Raw genomic sequence first — 22,276 nt, forward strand, 5'->3', positions numbered from 1 at the left:
CTGTCCATCTATCCATTTGTTAATCCATTCATTCTTGCATCAATCCATCATCCACTCATCCACCTATCACTTGACATATAATTCAGGTCCTCACAAGGAGTTGGTGTTCAGGAACTTTATTCTGAGGCATCCACTGTGGAGATAGGTGGACCAGATTTAAAATCCCAGCTCTGTTACTTCCTAGAGGTATGACAACATAAAGGACACCCCATCTCTGAGTCTTATTTTCTTCATCTGTGTAATAAAGACTAACAGTTCTTAACTGATACAACTGTTATGAGAAGTCAAGGAGATAATGGGTCCAAAATGCCTGGCACATGAGTAGAAAGAGCTACCATTAGTCACATTGTGACTAGGTTTTTAGGTGCGCTTTTTTTGTTAAGATTTATTTATGATTAGAAAGGTGGATTTGGGCCCAGTGGCGTGGCCTAGTAGCTAAAGCCCACTCCTTGAACGTGCCAGGATCCCATATGGGTGCCGGTTCTAATCCTGGCAGCTCCACTTCCCTTCCAGCTCCATGCTTCTGGCCTGGGAAAGCAGTCGAGGATGGCCCAAAGCCTTGGGACACTGCACCCGCATGGGAGACCTGGAAGAGGTTCCTGGTTCCGGCTTCGGATCAGCACAGCACCAGCCGTTGCGCTCACTTGAGGAGTGAATCATCGGACGGAAGATCTTCCTCTCTGTCTCTCTTCCTCTCTGTATATCTGACTTTGTAATAAAACTAAATAAATATTAAAAAAAAAAAAAAAGAAAGGTAGATTTACACAGAGAGAAGAAGATACAGAGAAAGATTTTCCATCCTCTGGTTCACTCCCCAAGTAGCCATAATGGCCAGAGCTGAGCCAATCCAAAGCCAGGTGCCAGGAGCTTCTTCCAGGTCTCCCTTCTGGGCGCAGGGTCCCAAGGCTTTGGGCCATCCTCTGTTGCCCTCCCAGGAACAAATAGGGAGCTGGAAGGGAAGTGGAGCAACCAAAACATGAACTAGTACCCATATGGGGTCCCATTGGATGCAAGGACAGGATTTAGCCACTAGGCTATCATGCCCGGCCCTAGATGCTTTCTTTTTTCTAAGATTTATTTATTTTCATTGGAAAGGCAGATATACAGAGAGAAGGAGATGCAGAGAGGAAGATCTTCTGCCCACTGGTTTACTCCCCAAGTAGCCACAATGGCTGGAGCGGTACGCTGATCCAAAGCCAGCAGCCAGGAGTTTCTTCCAGGTCTCCCACACGGGGTACACAGTCCCAGGGCTTTGAGCCGTCCTCAACTGCTTTGCCAGGCCACAGGCAGGGAGCTTGATAGGAATTGGAGCAGCTGGGATTAGAACCAGTGCCCATATGGGATCCTGGAGTGTGCAAGGTAAGGACTTTAGCTATTAGGCTATTGCTCCAGGCCCTCATTCTTTGTGTTTTTAGATTTTGCTTATTTAGAGCGGAGCATTTAACATAGTGAGATGCCACCTGGGATTCTTGCATCCCATGTCTGTTTGAGTTCTGGCTCTATGTCATCTTCTGCTTCCAATGAATGCATAGCCTGGGAGACAGCATTCATGGATGATTCTAGTGCTTAAATACCTGCCACCATGTGGACGACCTAGAATGAGTTCCTGGTGCCTGGCTTCGCCTCATGTGTTGCAAATCATTTGGATAGTGAATCAGTGGGTATGAAATATGATATCTAGGACCAGCATTGTGGCATAAAGGGCTAAGACCCTATATTGCTGGCATCCTATATGGGAACAGGTTCAAGATCAGCTGTCCTCTCCGCCCCCCCCATGATTTAGCTGCCTGATGATGCACCTGGGAAAGCAGGGAAGTTGGCCCAAGTGCTTGGGTTCCTACAGCCACGTGGGCAATTTGAATGAAGCTCTTGGCCCCTGGCTTCAGACCAGCCCAGCTTCAGTCATTGCGGCCATTTGAGGAATGAACCATCAAATAGAAGATGTGTCTCTCCTTCTCTCTTGGTAACTCTGCCTTTAAAATAAATAAAATAAATCTTCTTCTTTGTTTTTAATCTGGTATTTTGGGTAGGTCTTGTGGTTCAGTGGGTTAAGCTGCCACTTGGGATGCCCACATCCTGTATCAGAGTGCTGGTCGGAACACTGGCTTTTCTGTCACTGATCCAGCTACCTAGTACTGCATCCGGGGAAGCAGCAAGTGTTGGCTCAAGTGCTTGAACACATAAATGGAGTTCTCTCCTGGCTTCATTCTGATCCAGCCCTGGCAGTTACAGGCACTGAGGGGAGTGAACCAGCGGTTGGTGGGACTCTGTCTGTGTGTGTCTCTGTTTTTCAAATAAGTAAATTTTAAGCTCCTCCTTTAAAAAAAAAAAAAAAGATGAATCTTTTTAAATTACATATAGAACTTTTGAGTACCTACTACATGCCAGACATTGAATTAGATGCTAAAAACAAAGCACAAAGAAAACACAACAGGGCCAGAAAGACAGTAACCAAAACCAATCAATATCTAAGCTGATTCCTCTGATGCAGTGAGTGGGGCACATATAATGGAGTAAATAAAAAGGATTGCAGAGAGCAGCTGAAGGGTGGTATCAATGGGAGTTCAGGGAAGGTGACACTGGAGCTGAAATCTGAGGGAGGAGACAGCAAGGCAGGAGGCAGGAGGAAGGTGGTCCCCAGCACAGCTGTTGTGGGGAGGAACTTGGTAAGGGGCCACTCAAGTGAACAGCTGCTATTCTAATTCCCTGAGTCACTTCACTCAGCCCTTTCTAGCCCAAACCAGCAAAGCTAGCTAAGCCATAGATCACAGGCATAAATCTATAGAAGGATACTTCAAAATGCTTCTGAGAAAAAAAATTAAGTGATCACTTGTGTTGCAAAAAAGTTTTGAGATCCATGCACTTTTTCATATTATACATCTTCAGTTGGGTTGCTGCAAACACATTGTATGTGTGGAATCCATTTGTGTGTGTGTGTGTGCTAAAAACAAAAAATATCTTTTCATTCCATTTTCCATGGAATACAACGTATGTACAGGTGAACATATGGATGTATGCATCACCACAGCTTCCAGTTCTGGCACCATTTGATTCCACAGCTCTCAATTTTTGTTTTCTTTTTTAAAGATTGGATTATTCATTTGAAAGGCAGAGTTAGAAAGGATTAGCGAAGGCCTGAGATTCTCCATCCACTGATGGATGGTACACTCCCCTAAGGGGCAGCAGAAGGCCTGGCCAGACCCAAGAGCCTAGAGCCCCATCCAAGTCCCCCACGTGTGTGGGCAAGGGCTAACCTCTTGGGGCCATCTTCACTGCCCTCCCAGGGACACACATTCTCAAGCAGCAGAAGCACTTACTCCCACGGTTAAAAACTGATCCGCATGTGTGGTTCCCAGAGAAGTCTATATTACGCATTGCCTTGGTAAATTGTTGTTACTCAAGGCTAGTAAGAGTAGGTGGTCAAGATTAAATTGCGGGAAGGCTCCCTCACGGAGGTTCAAAAACGAGAGTGCACTTCAGGTGATTGCAGAAAGTGAAATTAAAAGATGTTTATTTAGGTCCGCAAGTTTTCTCAAATCCATAAACTCTTCTGTGAGGGGCGAAGCCACCTCAGTCAGAATCTTTACATTCAGCTGGAGGAGGGGTGCGGGCGGGGAGCAAGAGTCTGGGGACTAGTCATCCAACTTCTAGAGACTGTCATTGAAGAACGCAGCCTGGAACGCCTTCTGTGACTCTAGAATCATCACTTACCTCCCCCGCCCCACGCCGCCCCCAAGACCGGGAAGTGAGCTCCCCTGGGGCCCCACCAGCCGGCCACGGGTGGTCCTCGAGACCCGCCGGGCCCCACCTTCCCGGCTTGAGGGCCTCACCGCGTGAGGTCCATTGCCCGGGCAACCGACGCCGTGAGCGGTGCATTGTGGTCTGCAACAAAATGCAGGAGAAAGATCCCGGGGAAACCATTGAGTTCCTGGACCAATGGGAAACTTCCGTCGGCTGCGTTACGCCAATAGGGTCGTGGGGCGGGCGGGGCTGGCGGGAGTAGGGCGGGGCCTGAGTTTATAGGCGGTGGCGACTGGCGTGGGGCGGCTTAGATGCGCCACGGCTTTGGTAGGACGTATCCTCTCGCTTGAGCTGAGCACAGTCGGCGTCTTTCCCCAGGAGACCGGTATAGTCAGCCCGCCGCAGCTCCTCGGTAAGAGACTCGGGACCCCGAGGGAGTCCTGGCTGCTTGGCTTTTGCGCGTACGGGACTTACCCTGCCGGGGTGTTCGTCGCGACCCAAGCATCCAGAAAAGTGGGTTTTGGGGGGCGTAGTCCCGCGGTGGAGCGGAGCGGGACTGGAGGCGCGGCCCAGACCCCAGCTCCTCACCCCCTCGTTGGGACCTCCCCGCAGGTAACCATGTGCGACCGTAAGGCAGTTATCAAAAATGCGGACATGTCCGAAGAAATGCAACAGGATTCGGTGGAGTGCGCTACTCAAGCGCTGGAGAAATACAACATTGAGAAGGATATCGCGGCCCACATTAAGAAGGTGAGGACGGGGCTCGGGGCTGGGCGAGTCGTCCTCCACTCAGACCCTCCCCACGCCCGGGGCCCGCGCCCTCGAGCGCCCGGCAGAGATGTCCGGGCGTGGGGGGCGGCTCGGGAGTAGAGGCTTCTAGAAGGACGCGAAGGAGTTTTTGCGCTCTGGTCTGGAACAGCAGACCCTCCGCGCGCGAAGTTTCTGGGTTTTGTTTTGGTGTTTTAAGCTTGCGGAGGGGGAGGGGGGAACGCCACCTAGCAACGGTTTCCAGGCTCGGAGAGCCGAGGTTTCCCCGTCGGGTCGGATTCCTGAGCTCGGAGGATCCATCCGGGCGTTCGGGGGGCGGGGAGCTGCGGGGGTGTCTGCCTCGGGGCCGCCTGCCCTCCAGTGGGGGTAGGGGTCGGCGGCCTGGATGGAGGCTGCGCTGGGGGCTCAGTGAGGTGGCAGCCGGAGCCACCGAGGTCCCCGTGGAGAGTGGGAAACCGGGGCTGGCGGGGGTACCGGGACAGCGCAGCAGTGCGTGCAGCCTCTGGGAACCTCAGTTCCACCAGAAATTCAAGAAGTTTCTGCACAGTATGCGATAGATGCGCAGTGCAAAAAAAATTTAAAAAATGGAGTTTTAAAAATAATTACCTTAGCGTTCCTGCTTGTGGTCAGCTACTGAAAAATGTAACATAGGTTTGATGCCCGAACCCTTTGGGGTGAAGGGGCACAGTGTTTCTGCAACTTGTTCATCTTGGACCAGTTAGTAGATGAACACCATCAGGGTAATGTGGACAGGAGGGCAAGTTAGGATTAAGGATAAAAATTGGCCAATTCGCTGTAAGGTTCTGCTACCCGCATTCTTGTGTGGGGACAGAGGCTGCAATCCCTAAAATGTTGATGTGCAGCTTTGTGGATTGTGATGCTAACTGAAGCTTAGTCCTTTTGGAAATCTTGTTTACAGCTAAGATCCTTCTGATAAAAGGGGCAGGATTAAATGTAGTATTTGGCTAAATTGTCACCTGTTCTGGGTGCATGGTAAATAACATGTAGTTCTTTTTGCATGAAACATGACTGACTGGAACTTGGTGTTGAATATTAGCAAATACGAAGGTGTGATTGCCGTTACGGTGAGGATCTCCATCTGAGGCTGCTCTGCCTTGGACCTCGGCTTCCGTCCCCATCTTCGCTCAGACTGGGCTGTATTTGCATTAACACGTTGTGTAGGCGACTTGGAGCTGGAGAACATTCTTTCATTCTGAGAATTTGCAGCTGCTAATTTTTCTTTCTGCCTCTACAGGCTCTGACTTACCCAGGAGGTAGACTCTTCTGGCTTATTACTAAAATTCCAGTGTTTTCTTTTCCAGGAGTTTGACAAGAAGTACAACCCCACTTGGCACTGCATTGTGGGGAGAAACTTCGGCAGTTATGTGACACATGAAACCAAACACTTCATCTACTTCTACCTGGGCCAGGTGGCCATTCTTCTGTTCAAATCTGGTTAAAAGCATGGACTCAGCCACAAACCCAATGATCCATCCAAAAACAAGAACTGCAGCCTAAATTCCAAATATCAGAGACTGCCTTGCCAAGGGAACACCTCAGTCTTTGAACCTTCATTGTGTTTTGTGCAGGGCATACTGTGTACTAGTGGTTATAAAACAGTTAGCCAACAACAGCTTACATTTGTATTTATTTCATACTTGTCTTCCCCATGTTTTTTTCTCAGTTCATTCCTTTAAAAGAATAAATATTGGAGATGCATTTATTTGAGTGTGGCTAGTTTGTTCGAGTAGCATTGAAGATGCATCTGAGCTGACTACCCAGGGGACCTGGTTGGGCTTGTGAGGCCTTGAGGTAAGTTTCTGTGGGATGTAATAGACAAGCTGTGAGTCTTTGTGATTCAGACCCATCCCACATCTGTTGATGCATGGTGAAGCTTTCATACGGTAGAGCAGCTTTCGTAATCTGGAGGGAAGATAGCCAGTGTCTGAGGAGTGCTGCTGTCCAGGTATTCAGAAATGGCTTAGGCTGCAGGGTGTGTGGATGGCTTTCTAGTGTTGTGTGGTTCAGTCGCCGTGCCTACTGAATATTGCAAGAAGGTTCTGGACTTGGTATTTGCTGTTACTTTCATTTGTGGGTTAGGCTGTTTGATTCAGAGCTCTAGGATGTAATTGGAAATTCTTAAGCATCACAACAGTTTCCCTGACTGAGGAGAGGGTAAAGACCTCATCTTTGGGCGTTTATTTACTAGAACATACCTGTTTAGAGGTTCTGATGAAAGGCATGCTTAGACTGGGGAGGGCTTTGCAATAGAGGACAATGTGTTACTATCGTGGCCCTTAAGGTGGCATGAAACAGGAGACTGCCAGAGCAGTGATTTGGGTTGCTATTAAATACTGCAAATGTTCTATCACCTTTTACTCGTTGGCCTGCACAGTTATCTTGTCCAGCTAACTGGTTTCCAAAGGGACGTTCTAAGATCCTAGAGCTGATTCAAGGTCAACTTAGCTGGACCTCGGGAGATCTGTTATCTACTGTTGGAAAGTTGGCATATGAGGGCCCTCCAAATGTGTGCATAGTCATCCCTTTTTTTTTTTTTTAGTTTTTTTTTTTTTAAGATTTATTTATTTATATTGCAAAGTCAGATATACAGAAAGGAGGAGAGACAGAGAGGAAGATCTTCTGTCCAACGATTCACTCCCCCAAGTGCGCACAACGGCTGGTGCTGTGCCAATCCAAATCCAGGAACCAGGAACCTCTTCCACTCCCACACGGGTGCAGGGTCCCAAAGCTTTGGGCTGTCCTCAACTGCTTTCCCAGGCCACAAGCAGGGAGCTGAATGGAAAGTGGGGCTGCTGGGATTAGAACCAGCGTCCATATGGGATCCCGGCATGTTCAAGACAAGACTTTAAAGCTATGCTATTGTGCTGAATCCTCCAGTTAATTTCAAAAGCCAATACACTCCCATTGGCTGAAAATTTTTGTGTTTTGTCAAATGCTTTTGGCTATTTTTTTTAAGATTTTTTTTCTTATATTGGAAAGTCAGATTTACAGAGTGCAGGAGAGGCTGAAATAAAGATCTCCCCTCCACCGGTTAATTTCCCAAATGGCCGCAACGGCTGAAACTGAGCTAATCCAAATTGGCTAGTTATGTCTGGAATTTTTTCTTAGGTAGACAAGATCTTGTAAGTGAAGCAACGTGAATGTTTCCTACTGTGCTGGGCCAACATCTGGCATATCTGAAGCCCTTTCACATAGCCCTAAACTAAGTTGTTTGCAATTAAACTTTGCAATTTCTTAGAAAGGCCCCTCAAGAACCTGAAGCTATACACATAAATGGCCTCATTTTAACACCAAACACTAGAATACAGTAAGTAGATAAAGTTTTTAATTTTTTTCCTATAAAACTCTTCAAGAAAAGTATTTACATTGCAGTCTAAGTTACAGATAACAAACTGGCACACATCTAAGGATCCATCCAAATGGATTCTGACAAGTTATTTAAGACGTGAAAGTAGGAGTTGACTGGTACATTTATTTTTTGAACAAGAATTTAGAATGATTTTCTTTATGACTGATACAAATGACTGAAGCTTATGAATTGGTTCTGCACATTATTCTAGTAGTGCCTTTGGTTTCTGACCCCTAGACCCAGTCCTAGGCTAAAAGGTTAACTCAATTGTCTTTAAGCTTTCTGGTTCAAGTACATCATCATGGGATTCAAATGACCCATTATTATTCGGAAAAACAACATGGGCAGAGAAGTTGTAAATCTCCCCCAACACCTGCTTTAGTGCCAGTCTTACACACACCAGGACCTGAATGCAAACAACAGAGAACCCAGAACTAAGTTTCTCTGGGAGGCCTTGAAGTGGCTGTTCATAAAAGTTGGAAAATCAGTCATAGGATCTTGTTCATTTCACTCTGAAGTGCGCTGGTTCAGAACATGGGTCTCATATCCGTACGAGAAGATGCTCTGCTTCCGTCTCGGATGATCCTTTGGTTCCAGACTTCAACAGGCTGTGACTGCTTCCCGCTCCAGCATAGGAAAGGAATTAAAGTTTGAAACCAGAGTGAATGGCCACGATGCCTGATGTTAGGCTTTCGTAAGTCACCTTCTGAAAACCTGCATCTTCTATCATCCCCTTGAACTCCTCCTACAACACAAGGAAAGACACAGCAAGGGTTGCCTGGACTTCAGCTCTGGAGCCTTTGTAAACAAGCTACAGACGTTCCATACCTGAGACGGGAACCGCCGGATACTCTCTATGAGGTACTGGTAGGACTTCCAGTCCCCCGCGATGACCTCTCCCAGGACAGGAATGACTTGGAAGCTGTAGAGATCATAAATCCTAATAGAAAAAAAGGTAAAAGATTAATAGGAGAAAATGCCTTGATTTCTTCCCTTAGCAAACGCAAGGTCTAAGCTTGGGAGTCATAAACTCAAATACCCATAGGAGTCAAGAAATTATGTGGGTCCTGGACAAGTCCAATAGGTGTCACTTTTTCGTATCTCTCACTGGGTGCTGCTTGAGGGCCTCTTCCCGAGCTATGTGGTCTGTACAGTTAGGAAGTGGCAATGAAGTGAAAAGGGCAGTTATGACTCCATTCTGCCTGCTGCCTGAGGGGATGCATGGACCTGTCCAGAATGGCCATGCGCTGACTCATCAAGTGAAGCTGGAAATCCACATTTTATATAAAATTTCCTAATTTTTAAATACAGACTTGTCCAACTCTTAAACATTGAAGGAAATATGTATGTGGGACAACCTGAGTCTGGTTGCTTGTCTGAGAGACTCTTCCGACCTGGGGATTGTCATTCAGAACTGGCTGACCTTGCGAAGTGGCAGGGTCCTTAAGGGACTGAACTGTGAAATTCATGCGTACAACTTACATCCCCTTTTGGGGATAGGAAACCCTTGGCTAGACAGTGAGGGTACGGCCCTGTTAACAATGCCAACCTGGATATGAGGGGATTGTTCACTTGGCTAAATTCCAGACAGAGAAACCGTCCTCCTGGTTTTAGGACTCGATGGGCTTCCTGCAGGGCCTGAGCGAGACAAGGAACAAGAGCACATATCCCTCAGTAGATCTCCCTTCATTCCGGGAGGTGAGCACAGTTTTAGCTTCAGGAGAGCACTGTTGTTTCCACAAATCCCTCATTCATTCTCTGTTGGAAAGCTCTAACAGCAGAAACAACACTGAATGTCTAAGATGGTACAAGCATTCTGCTGTACTTGGCATAATCTAAACTGACTACAGATTGGTATAACCCCATGCAGGGCAACTTGAGAACTACCTAGCAAAAGTACACTGAATATCTTTTTTGAATTAGGTATTATACTTCAAGGAATCTACGTAACAAATACTTCTATGGAAAGGATATGTATATGAGTCAGTCACTGTGTGGACAGCTCATAGTAAACCAGCCATGAATGAGTCTGGTTACACTGTGTGTCTCTATACAAACAGAATCCAGACAGCTACTGTGAAGAACAGCCAGTGCCCTTTACACACTCACATGGGAAAATGAAGGGATAGTTAAACTACTTCAAAAGCAGAAAGGTCTCTCATTTGCTGTTCACGCTTCAGTTGCCCAAAGCATCTGAAACTGATGAAAGCTTGGGCCAGGAGCCAGGAACTCAACCTGGATCTCACGTTTGGGTGCAGAGACCCAGGTGCTTGAGCCATCACCTGTGCCTCTTAGGTATGCATTAATAGGAAGTTAAAATCCGAAGTTGAGCTGGGACTAACCCAGGCACTACAATATGCAGGTATCCAAAGTAGTAATCTAACTTACACCAAATGCCCATTCCAAGAGATATTAAATATATGTATATGAAAAATATTTAGTATTCCAATCTTGCATTTTAAAAATGCAAGGTTTGGCCGCGGTAGCCTAGTGGCTAAAGTCCTCACCTTGAACGCACCCGGATCCCACATGCGAGCTGGTTCTAATCCCAGTGGCCCCACTCCCATCCAGCTCCCTGCATGTGGCCTGGAAAAGCAGTCAAGGACATCCCAAAGCTTTGGGATCCTGCACCAGTGTGGGAGACCTGGAGGAGGCTCTGGGCTCCTGGCTTCGGCTCCCCCATTGCAGCCACTTGGGGAGTGAATCATTGGACGCAAGATCTTCCTCTCTGTCTCTTCTCCTCTTTGTATGTCTGACTTTCCAAGTAAAAAAAGTCTTTTAACAAAAAAATTTTTTTTGTGGAAAATGGAATTAACAAGATTATTTTGCTGCAAAAATTTTTTGAAGTCCTGAGGATGGGTGTTGTGGGACAATGGGGTAAGTCATTGCTTGTAATGCCAACATCATATCAGGGCCAGTGAGTGCTAGTTAGAATGCCGGGTCAAGTCCCAGTTCCTCTGCTTCTACTCTGGCATTCCCTTAGCCCATCTTGGGAGGCAGCGGGTGACAATCCAAAGGCTTGGGGCCCTGTTACCCATGTGGGAGACCCAAACAGAGCTCCAGGCTCCTGGCTTCGGTTTAGTCCAGCACTGATTTCTAAATGCATATGGGGAGCAAACTAGCAGGTGAAAGATCTGTGTCTGTCACTTTGCTCAAGTAGGTTAAAACTAATATTTAAAAAATCTTTTTTGAAATCCATGTATCTAAGAAGTCTTTCAAAAGTTCACAGAATATGCTTACTAGGAAAAAACTGAATTTAAAAAATTTTGCACTGAAATAAGCTTATCTTTCAATTCTACTTTCCATGAATTTTCTGATCTACCCCCATATATACATTTAATATGCACCAAACATCTTTACAAATAGACACAAAAACTAGAGATTGTCTGAAGGCAGAGGAGGCACTAAATGTTTTGCAGGCAATAATGGGAGGGAGCGCTTTGCTAACACACCCTTTTGTAAGAATAACAAACTGGCTACAGTCAGAGGCAGGTGGTAAAATCCAATGTCCCACCGAAAGCAGAGGAACCTGACAAATGAGTATCGCAGAAATACATTACAGAAATGAAACCAGTTGCCTCACACATGGTCTTTGAGTGTTTTGAACAGAATGTCAAATAAAAGAAATAAAGAATTGCTGTGTCAGACCGAGAGCTGAACGTCCCCTCCTCCTGGAAAGGAAGCAAGCCGGAAGCTGCCTGTTGCCCGGGTGGTGCTCTGAGCGCTGCTTCCTGGGTCAGCCTCTGCTGTCCATGCCCAATCTGCAAGCTGCAAAGCAGAGCCTCACGCGCAAGAGAAGGCCAATGAGACAGACGTGGATGCCAACCCTGGCAACAGACTTCTGCAGCACCTGCTCTGCGGTTTCAGGTTTTTCCAAGTTTGTGATTTGGAAAAACTGGCAACTTCAAGTACTCATTTCACTCAAGTGCTGGGCCTAACGAGGACTCTCTCCTGCTTGCCTCACTCCCTGTGGTTCCACCCCAGAACCCTTATCCTGAGTCTTACAGGCTGATGAGCAGCCGTTCATACCCGATCAATGTGGGTGACATTCCGGATCCCAAAGGCAATGGTGTAGATGTCAAACTTGTCATCATCAAAGGGCAGCTCTTCAGCATCTCCCAGGACCCAGGCAAGTCCTGAAAGACAAAAATCAGCTGTGTGTCTCAACACTGTTTGCATGACACTTTTTTTTTAATTTAAGATTTACATAGAGGAGAGACAGAGAGGAAGATCTTCCATCCAATGGTTCACTCCCCAAACGGCTGCAAAGGTTGGAGCTAAGCCAATCCGAAACCAGGAGCCTCCTCCGGGTCTCCCACGTGGGTGCAGGGTCCCAAACTTTTGGGCTGTCCTCGACTGCATTCCCAGGCCACAGGCAGGGAGCTGGATGGGAAGTGGAGCTGCCGGGATTAGAACTGGCGCCCATATGGGATCCCGGCGCGTTCAAGGCGAGGACCTTAACTGCGATGCTATCGCGCTCGGCCCTGCATGACACTTTTTGATGAGGACATGATTAGAGTTTGGTAAGGCAAAGAGAACACATCAAACTGGAGTCCTTTGTGGCATTTTTAGGCATTCCTACGCAGGTGCATTTAACTTAGCATCGAGGACAGTCCAACAGCCGAGCTAGCTACAGAAGATGCGTTACAGAACTGGAAAGGAACCTATCTTTTCAAAACCTTTGTTCTCCACACTTTGGGACAGAGCACCAGCAACCAGGGAAACACGTGTGCCAGTGGGAGGAAGGAAACAGAGGGCCTTTGTCTGCCTTCTAACTAGTGTCGTTGCAGAACAAACGAGGCCTTCATTTTGGGGATCCAGTGGGCTGCGAGTCTCTCCAGGCAGCTCCTTCTGGGGGTGGGAGGAAGAATTGAGCTAAAATAACCAGAGACACTCATGATAGAGGCAGGCAAGAAAGAAGTGCTGATCCTGGGGGTTCTTGGGGTACGCGGTGCCTCTCATGATGCTTGTATGCAGTGTCTGGCCAACTTGGCAAGGGGGTAGTACAGTGACTTCATAGAACTGGGGAAACAATGTACAGCTTCCAGGATCATCTCTTTTATCTGAAAGATTTGGGGCCAATGATATTCTACAAGATTAAAGCAGAAAGTCAAATGGGAAAAAATGTACATTTTTAAGCTTGGGCACAAAGTCCATTTTGAGCTTGCACTGGGCTCCTGGAGACTTGCAGGCACTTGTCTCTTTGCCACTGTTATCTACTTTGGGAAACTAGCAAAGTACTGTTTCATGGTATTAAAAAATATATTTATTATGGGCCGAGTGCAGTAGCCTAGTAGGTAAATCCTCACCTTGAATGTGCTAGGATCCCATATGGATGCCAGTTTGTATCTCAGCGGCCCTGCTTCCCATCTAGCTTCCTGCTTGTGGCTTGGAAAGACAATTGAGAATGGCCCAAAGCCTTATGACCCTACACTGGCATGGGAGATCCGGAAGAAGCTCCTGGATCCTGGCTTTGAATTGGCTCAGTTCCAGCCCTTGTAGCCACTTGGGGAGTGAATCAGCAGATGGAAGATCTTCCTCTCCCTCTCTCTCTCTCTCTCTCTCTCTCTCTTGCTCTCTCTCTCCTCCTCTGTATATCTGACTTTCCAATAAAAATAAATAAATCTTTAAAGAAACTTATTAGAAGAGGGAGCTTTTATCCATTGATTTATACGCAAAAGGCCAGGGCTGGGCTGAATCCAAGAGCTGGGAACTCAACCCACATCTCCCATGAGAACAGCAAGAAGCCAACCTCTCACTGTAACCACTGCCTGCCCAGGGTCCATGTGAGCGGACAGCTGTAAGCAGGAGCCAGAGCTGCATATGGAATCCAGGTCTTCTGACATGGGATCCTGCAACTCTCCTCATTGCTGGGGTAAACAGCTGCTCCAAGGTGTGTTTTCTTTATGTAAGTTAGATCCTCAGAGAAGCAAATGCTGCAATCGAGAAAAGCCTGTAACTATTCTTTTCCTTTTTTTTTTTTTAAATGGAACAGACAGAAAAATAGAATATCTTCCATCTGTTGGTTCACTCCCCAAATGACAATGAGGGATGGACCAGGCTTGAAGTCATGAGCTCAAAACTCAATCCAGGACACCCATGTGGGTGGCAGCAGTAACCTGCTGTCTCCAAGGGATGTGCGTTAGCAGGAAGCTGGAATCCTAACAGGAGCTGGGACTGAACCCAGGCTCCCAGATACAGGTGTTCCATCTGTGTCTTAACCACTTACACAAACAACTGCCCCTGGTGCAGCACTAGAAATCATACCCAGAACTGCCGGGAATCGACAGCAATCTGCCTCAGGGACCAAGAGCTGAGATCGGAAAATTCAGCACAAACTTGGGTTCTTTCACTTCAAAACTATGTCTTGTGGGTAGGTACCATGACTCAACATACTAATCCTCCACCCTGTGGCACCAGCATTCCATCAATGGTTGGTGTCCCAGCTGCTTCACTTCTCATCAAGCTCTCTACTCTGCTGGAAAAGCAGCGGAGGATGGTCCAAAGCCTTGGGACCCTGCACCCGCGTAGGAGACCTTGAAGAAACTCCTGACTTCTGGTCAGCTCAGCTTGGGCCACTAATGCCACTTGGGGAGTGAACCAGCAGATAGAGAACTTTATCTTTTCCTCTCTTTGTAAATCTACCTATGAAATACAAAATAATAATTTTATTTTTTTAAATGTATGCCTTGGATAAGTAAGATCCTGAACCTCATTGGGCTTTGGTTATCTCACCATCACGTCGTGCAGATAATACAGCTGAACAGGTGGCTGAAATGAGGTATGGAACACCATGCAAACTGACTCCAGTCCCGGATTACCTTTAACTCTTCTCTGTCCAGCCTTGTACATTAACAGGAAGCTGGAATCCTGAGAGGAGTTAGGATTCTCCCTAAGTGCTGTAACACAAACACAAAACCTCCAGGTTGGTTTTCCATGGGACTTACCAGCTTTGTGTCCCTGAGCCATGGCCTTCTGCTTTCCGACCCTGAGCATCTCCTTGTTAATGTCACAGATCACCACCTGGGAACCGCCCAAGGGATCCTCTGCATTCTGGTACTTGCTGGCAATTTCTTCCCAGGATATATTTTGTTGGGCCCTTAACTGCCTTTTCTGCTTTCCTTGATGCTGCGCCTGAACGTAATTAAGGAACCGGAATGCAATGTCACCTGTGGGAAGTCAACAGGAAGCAAAATGGAAATGAAATCGAAGTAAAACAGTAAAACCTTTCCTAAATCCAAAATGAGCAAGAGTCTAGGATGAAATGAATATATGAAAATGAAGTTTCTCTTTAACAATAACTTGTTTTTTCAACTTAAAAAAAAAGATTTATTTTTATTGGAAAGTCAGATATACAGAGAAGAGGAGACATAGAGAGGAAGATCTTCCGTCTGCTGATTCACTTCCCAAGAGGCCACAATGACCAGAGCTGAACTGATCTGAAGCTAGGAGCCTCATCCGGGGCTCCCATATGGGTGCAGGGTCCCAAGACATTGGGCCATCCTCGACAGCTTTCCCAAGCCACAGGCAGAGAGCTCGATGGGAAGCAGGGCTGCCAAGATTGGAACCAGCACCCACACAGGATCCCAGCCCATGCAAGGTGAGGACTTTAGCCGCTAGGCCATTGCACCGAGTCCTCAACAACTTTTTAACTAAGATTCTTTTCAGAAAATTGATTAAACATGGGGCCAGTGTGGTGGCTCAAAAGGCTTATCCTCCACCCGCAAGAACCACCACCCCATATGGGTGCCAGTTTGTGTTCTGGATGCTCCACTTCCAATCCAGCTCTCCACTTACAGCCTGGGAAAGCAGTGGAGGAGGCTCAAGTCCTCAGGCCCCTGCATCCACATGGGAGACTTGGAAGAAGCTCTTGGGTCTTGACTTTGGGTCAGCTTATTCCTGGCTGTTGAGCCAGTTGGTTACTGAACCACCAAATGAAATATGTTTCTGTCTCTGTAAATCTCTCTTTTCCATACAAATAAATAAATCTTAAAAAAATAATTAAGCTTTTGATACTTGATGTGATACAAAAGGATTAAGCAGAAAAGATTTCCTAGACATTCTTTTTTTTTTTTTTTTTTTTTTTTTAAGATTTATTTATTTTGGGCCCAGCGCGGTGGCCTAGCAGCTAAAGTCCTCGCCTTGAATGTGCCAGGATCCCATATGGGCACCGGTTATAATCCCAGTGGCTCCACTTCCCATCCAGCTCCCTGCTTGTGGCCTGGGAAAGCAGTCGAGGACAGCCCAAAGCCTTGGGACCCTGCACCCGCGTGGGAGGCCCGTTAGAGCTCCTGGCTCCTGGTTTTGGATTGGCTCAGTTCCAGCCGTTGCGGCCGCTTGGGGAGTGAATCATCAGACGGAAGATCTTCCTCTGTCTCTCCTCCTTTCTGTATATCTGCCTTTCCAATAAAAATAAATAAATATTAAAAAAGAAAAGAAAAAGAAAACAAGCACACACTTGGAAGTCTATGGTATTCGAGGGCAGAGCGGCATGCACACCGTTCTCTAGTCCTGAATTCCTGAATTTTGGTTCATGACAGGTAAGACAGCACATTCCCACAGCAGACACTACTTCCTGTGGAAGATCCCCAGTGCTACCCCAGGGCACCAAGGCCACGGTCACCTGTGCCTCCAGCAACATCCAGCAGCTGGGTTCCAGGCAGTGGGCGCATCTTCCGGAGCAGCAAATCCTTCCACACACGATGGATGCCGAGGCTCATCATGTCATTCATCACGTCATACTTCTTGGCCACACTTTCAAACACCTGATAGACTGGCCGGGGCGGGGGAAATACACACACAACTGTTATTAATAAGATCAACTTGAGGAAAATGCTAAATGAGAAAAATACCACTGTTTCTCCTAGAACCAGGTGGCTGCCATGTGAGGCTAAGCCACATTGTCTGACGCCTAAACCTACAACTCATTGTGATCTCTGCCCCTCTTTTTTAAGATTTATTTTTATTTTTATTGGAAAGGTAGATATACAGACAGAAGGAGTGACAGAAATATTGTCCGTCTGCTGGTTTACTCCCCAAGTGGCCGCAACAGCCTGAACTGAGCCGATCTGAAGCCAGGAGCTTCTTACAGGTCTCCCACATGGGTGCAAGGGCCCCAGTATGGGCCGTCCTTCACTGCTTTCCCAGGCCACAAACAGGAAGCTGGATGGGAAGCGAGGCTGCTGGGAATTAAAACCGGCGCCCATATGAGATCCTGGCATGTCAAGATGAGGACTTTAGCCACTAGGCTAACGTGCTGGTCCCAGTTGCTCCACTTCCAATATGGCTCTCTGCTTGTGGTCTAGGAAAACAGCAGAGGATTGCTCAAGTCCTTAGAACCCTGCACCCACGTGGCAAACCTGGAAGAACCTCTTGGCTCCTAGGTTCAGATTGGCTCAGCTCTGGCCATTATGGCCATTTGGGCGAATAAACCAGTGGACAGATCTTTCTCTCTGTGCATCTGCCTTTCCAATAAAAATATATAAATCTGAAAACAAAAAAAAAAGAGAGAAAAGAAAGAAAAAAGTGCTGGGGCCGACACTATGGAATGGTGGGTAAAGCTGCTGTCTGCGACACTAGCATCCCCTATGGCCATGAGTGACTTGGTACTCTACTTCTGATCCAGCTCCCTGCTAATGTGCCTGGGAAATGCAAGGAGAGACGGCCCAAGCGTTTGTCCCCATTGTCCACATAGAAGATCTGGATGAAGCTTCTGGCTGCTAGCATCGGCCTGGGCCTGTGCTGGCCACTGCAGGCATCTAAGAAGTGAACAAATCGATGGACAATTCTCCCTCTCTCTGTTTCTCCTTCTCTTTATGTAACTGACTTTCAAAGTAATATGTATATTTTCAAAGACAAGTAAAAGGGGCTAGCATCTGGTATAATGGGTTAAGAGACCATTTGCAATGCTGGCATCCCATATGGGTCCTGGTTCGAGTCTTGGCAGATTGATTTCAACTCAGCTACGCACTAATGCACCTGGGAGAGCTGCAGAAGATGACCCAAGTCCTTGGGCCCCTGCATCTGTGTAGAAGATGAAGCTCCTGGCTCTGCCCTGACCCAGCCCCAGCTGTTGTGGCCATTTAGGGAGTGAATCAGTGGACAAAAGAGCCCTAGTTCTTTTTCTTCCCGTCCTCCTTCCCACCGACTCTCTAGAACTCTGCCTCTCAAATAATTAAGATAACTTAAGAAAAAAAGCTTAATAATATTCTATACAAAAAGTCACTTCTGGGCTTAGTGTGATGGTCCGGTAGCTAAATTTTTGCCTTGCACATGCCGGGATCCCATGTGGACACTGGATCATGTCATGGTTGCTCCACTTCCCTTCCAGCTCCCTGCTTGTGGCCTGGGAAAGCAGATGGCCCAAAGCCTTGGGCCATCCACACAAGAGACACAAGAGACTTATCTTCTATCTGCTGTAAGAAGCTCCTGCACATGGGTGCCACATGGGTACAAGGTCCCAAGGGTTTGGACTGTCCTCGACTGCTTCTGTATGCCATAAACAAGGAGCTGGATGGGAAGTGAAGCAGCCATATGAACCGGAGTCCATATGGGATTCCGGCGCATGCAAAGTGAGGACTTCGGTCACTAGGCTAACACCCTGGGCCCTCATTCACTGTTTTAGATTCCAGTGTGTTGACATCACCATTCAAATGTAATGATATATGAGTTGTAATGTCAAGAAGTACAAACTTCATCAGTTTATAAAGCATTATAGAAGCAAGTTATGAATCATGATGAGTAACTGCACACATCACTTCTTTTATAGACTGCAGGTGACTGTTCCGTAATTCAGTGTATACAGATGGCAAAGCATGGGATTGTGTTGCTTCCTTATTCTGTATACCTGTGTCATAATAACTGGATGGATGAAAGCAGAAATGAGCAACAAAAATGAAAGTTCAGGGTCCAGTGCATTAGCCTAGTGGCTAAAGTCCTCACCTTGCACACCCAGGATTCCATATGGGCACTGGTTCTTATTCCAGCTGCTCTACTTCCTTTCCAGCTCCCTGTTTGTGGCCTGGGAAAGCAGTAGAGGATAGCCCAAAGCCTTGGGATCCTGCACCCGCATGGGAGACCCAGAAGAAGCTCCTAGCTCCTGGCTTCAGATCAGCTCAGCACCGACTGTTGCGGTCACTTAGGGAGTGAACCAGAGGATGGAAGATTTTTCTCTCTCTCATTTTCTCTGTAAATCTGACTTTCCAATAAAAATAAATAAACCTTAAGAAAAAAAAGTTCAGAAAAGAAATAGTGATAATGTGTGACTTAAAATTCAAATCAAATAATGTTGCCACTACTAGCACTATAAACTTCCATTATGGGGGCAGAGCAACTTTGTGAAAACGAAACTATTCTTTTTTTTTAGATTTATTTATTTTTATTGCAAAGTCAGATGAACAGGAGGAAAGACAGAGAGGAAGATCTTATACACACACACACATATATATATATATATATATAGAGAGAGAGAGATACAGAGATACAGAGATACAGATGGAAGATCATCTATCTGCTGGTTCACTCACTAAAATGTTGGCAATATCTTGGGCTGAGCTAGGCCGAAGTCTGCAGTCGAGAACAGCATCTGAGTCTCCCGTGTGTGCAGGTGCCCAAGTACTTGGTTCGTCTTCTACTGCTTCCCCAGGAACAACCGCAGGAAGCTGGATAAGAAGCTAGGATTTGAACTGCTGTTGTTACGGGATTAGAGATGGCAAATTAACCACACCACAATACCAGTCCAGGTAATTTTAAAAAACGATTTTAAAATGTTAAATTTACAATATTCAGAACTTTAGTTATATTAGTTAAATCTAATTTTAAATAACAGTGTTCTAGGTAAATGTTAGTTTTACTGTATAGCTTTTCATTTCCCTATACATTTATAACTGACAGCATATATTTCTGATATATAATACTTTAAAAATGTCATAGAACAACTGTGACTTTTGGTATTAAGATCGCTGTACATGCTGTTGGCCAGAATAGGATCTTCACGGCCTACATGACTGTACAAAGCAAGGCCTGCTTGCATTTCACTCTGGGCTCCCAGTCCGATAGCGGACTTTCTGCTCAACTGCTAAGTGCTCTGCAGTTGGCCCCTTTGTGAGCACAGTTGGAAGTGTGGCGTTCTTACCATACAAGAGTCCTGAAAGAATGCCCCGCAACCCAAGCTCTACCACTGATCTGAAGTCTTGGACAAATGACTCAGTATCTTTGTTTCACATCTGTAAATCTTGAACTGACAGCTGCCCACTCACAAAGTTGTCTTCCTAAGAATCCATGTAAAATAGCTTGAAAGGTCTCACACGCTCAATCAACATGCATGCTCATATTTGGCCTTAGTTCACCCCACAGCCGTCAGCAAGCTCCTAATGCCTATCTTGCACTGAGGAAAATAAGACATGAAAACGAGACATTGTCCCAACTTTCTAGCCAGCCATTCCCATGAAGGAAAGTTTGCATTCAGTACTCAGAGTTACAGTAAGGTGGACAAAGAATACAGTCCTTAAGGGATGGAAATAGTTCCATTGTGGGGTCTTTTCCCTTATTTCTTGGGTGACCTTAGGCTCAGTGAGGGGACATCTCAGCGCCTCACCTTCCCCATTTATAAAATGTAATAATAATAATAGTAATAATAATAATAATTTTAAAAACCAAAAATTAAAAAGAAAACAAATGTATCTACAACTCTAAGATCATAAAATGACACAGTTTTATAACAGTCTTTTTCCTGGCCCATGTCCTTATGGGATTGGAGGCACCAGCCCCTGGTTTAAGCTCTCTCAATTTCCTCACGTGTGATGTGGTGACAACACGCACCCTCCTGGGAAAGTTGAAAGGGGAATTGGAAACCATGCGTGCTGCTCGACCCCTCACAACCTTCCCACGACCGGACTTGGAAGATACTCGGCTCTAAAAAGGTCTGCGAGGCAGGGCTGGCGGACCACTCCTCGGCAGTCAGGACTCCACCGACACCACCATCCGAGCACCAACGGGGACATAAATCAACCCCTTAGCAGGGCACACCAGATGGCGGACGATCCGATCACCCCCGAGCCTCCTCCGGCCCCCTTCACCTTTGCCCCCTTTCTCCTCCTCCGAGACAGTTTCGAACCCGAAGTGCGTTTCTGCTGCCCGCTTCTCTTGGGACAAAAGCCGCGCACCCTTAGGGCCCCCGGGCCAAGCGCTCCGAAGCCTGGGAAGCCAGCAGCCCCGGGTCGCCCGCCACCAGCCCCGACCCCCGCTGCTCCACAGGCAGCACCTCCAGGGAGCCGCCATCTTGACAGCTGACAGCGCAGTGAGTCAACGCCTGCTTGCGTCACCAGTTCGACGGCGGCCGGCGGGGGACAGTGCTCGCTTACTGCGTGTTGAAACCTGCAGTTAAGGAGCTGGGAATTAGCTCAGGGGATCCAGGAACTAATGTTTGAAGCAGACTCGTAATCTCTGTCTCTCTGTCTTCCAAAATTGAATTTAGACTTTGCTACCAACCAGGAAATCACGGATGGTGCCTCCAGACACCTGTCAGCGGCCATTTCTCTGAATCCTGCCACAACTCCAATAGTACCAGCTGTAAAATGCCTGAGTCTCCTGGTTTGAGCTTTATTTGCACTTTCGTAAATTAATTAATTAATTGACATGTAACTAAAAGACAGAATTACAGAGAGAAAGGGAGAGGCAGATCTTCCATCCTCTGGTTCACTCCCCATGTAACACAAGGGCCTGGCAAGTCATGAGCCCAGAGCTGCTCTTGGTCTCCCACGTGGATAAAGGGACCCAAGCACTTAGACCATCTTCTGCTGTCTTCCCAGGCACATCAATAGGGAGCTGGATTGGAAGTGCAGCAGCCAGATCTCCCACCACCACTGCAGACAATGGCTTAACCTACTTTGCTACAATGCCAGCCCTTGGTCTGAGCTTTAAAATACAGCTCCCAGGCCCCCAGGTGCCAGCGATTTCAACAAAAAGATTGCTACCAATTAATTTAAAGATAAATTAGTGTGTGTGAGAGAGAGAGACCTGCTGAATCATTTTTCGAATACCCTCAAGTAGTGGTGACTAGAAGCAGGAGTTAAATTCAGGTTTCCCACATGGGTGGTGGGAACCAGTTACTTGAGATGTAACTGCTGCTGCCTCAGGTCCGTATTAGTAGGAAGCTGGAGTCAAGAGCTGGAGTTGTTACAGTGTGGGGACATGGGTGTCTTAACTACTGAAAAAAAAAAAAAAAACAACACTTAAACATTTGCTGGGGCTGCATCCTCTAAGGGTCACAAGTTCAAGACTTGGCTGTTCCATTTCCGATCCAGCATCCCTGTTAATGTAGCCGTTTGGGGAGTGAACCAGCAGATAAAAGATATCTGCCTTTCCATTAAAAAGAAAAAAAAACCGGACTACATCTTT

At 46.7% G+C, this 22,276-nt stretch overlaps 2 protein-coding genes across 3 annotated transcripts in view; one reads left to right on the plus strand and one right to left on the minus strand.

Moving 5' to 3' along the window:
- DYNLL1 (dynein light chain LC8-type 1) overlaps window positions 1-6,142 on the plus strand; it is a 22,314-nt gene extending 16,172 nt beyond the window's left edge. The window contains exons 1-3 of one of the 2 annotated variants that reach the window (XM_004591893.3): window positions 4,005-4,153; window positions 4,354-4,491; window positions 5,832-6,142. In XM_004591893.3, coding sequence (XP_004591950.1) covers window positions 4,360-4,491; window positions 5,832-5,969 — 270 coding nt within the window. In that variant the 5' untranslated portion in view covers window positions 4,005-4,153; window positions 4,354-4,359 and the 3' untranslated portion in view covers window positions 5,970-6,142. Of the gene's footprint in view, window positions 1-4,004; window positions 4,154-4,353; window positions 4,492-5,831 lie in introns of those variants that run through there. The other variant, XM_012928946.2, reaches the window with a different exon arrangement.
- Window positions 6,143-8,063: 1,921 nt separating this feature from the next.
- Window positions 8,064-21,183, minus strand: COQ5 (coenzyme Q5, methyltransferase). Its single transcript, XM_004591894.3, has 7 exons — window positions 20,956-21,183; window positions 16,503-16,652; window positions 14,827-15,048; window positions 11,909-12,015; window positions 9,429-9,517; window positions 8,708-8,819; window positions 8,064-8,624 (listed from the first exon to the last, which is right to left on the minus strand). The coding sequence occupies exons 1-7, from the start codon at window positions 21,155-21,157 to the stop codon at window positions 8,523-8,525; spliced, it is 984 nt and encodes a 327-aa protein (XP_004591951.2). The 5' UTR covers window positions 21,158-21,183; the 3' UTR covers window positions 8,064-8,522.
- Window positions 21,184-22,276: the final 1,093 nt, after the last annotated feature.

Source organism: Ochotona princeps, chromosome 29 (assembly GCF_030435755.1).
Source record: "Ochotona princeps isolate mOchPri1 chromosome 29, mOchPri1.hap1, whole genome shotgun sequence".
Classification (NCBI taxonomy): domain Eukaryota; kingdom Metazoa; phylum Chordata; class Mammalia; order Lagomorpha; family Ochotonidae; genus Ochotona; species Ochotona princeps.

What these genes read in the sequence shown, in the direction of transcription:
- COQ5 (XM_004591894.3), bottom strand. Translation starts at nt 21,157, where the DNA reads ATGGCGGCTCCCTGGAGGTGCTGCCTGTGGAGCAGCGGGGGTCGGGGC. An exon ending in AACAATCCCCTCATATCCAG is followed by an intron (nt 8,820 to 9,428) that starts GTTGGCATTGTT and finishes TTTTTCTATTAG; the next exon opens with GATTTATGATCTCTACAGCT. An exon ending in TCCGGCGGTTCCCGTCTCAG is followed by an intron (nt 8,625 to 8,707) that starts GTATGGAACGTC and finishes CTTGTGTTGTAG; the next exon opens with GAGGAGTTCAAGGGGATGAT.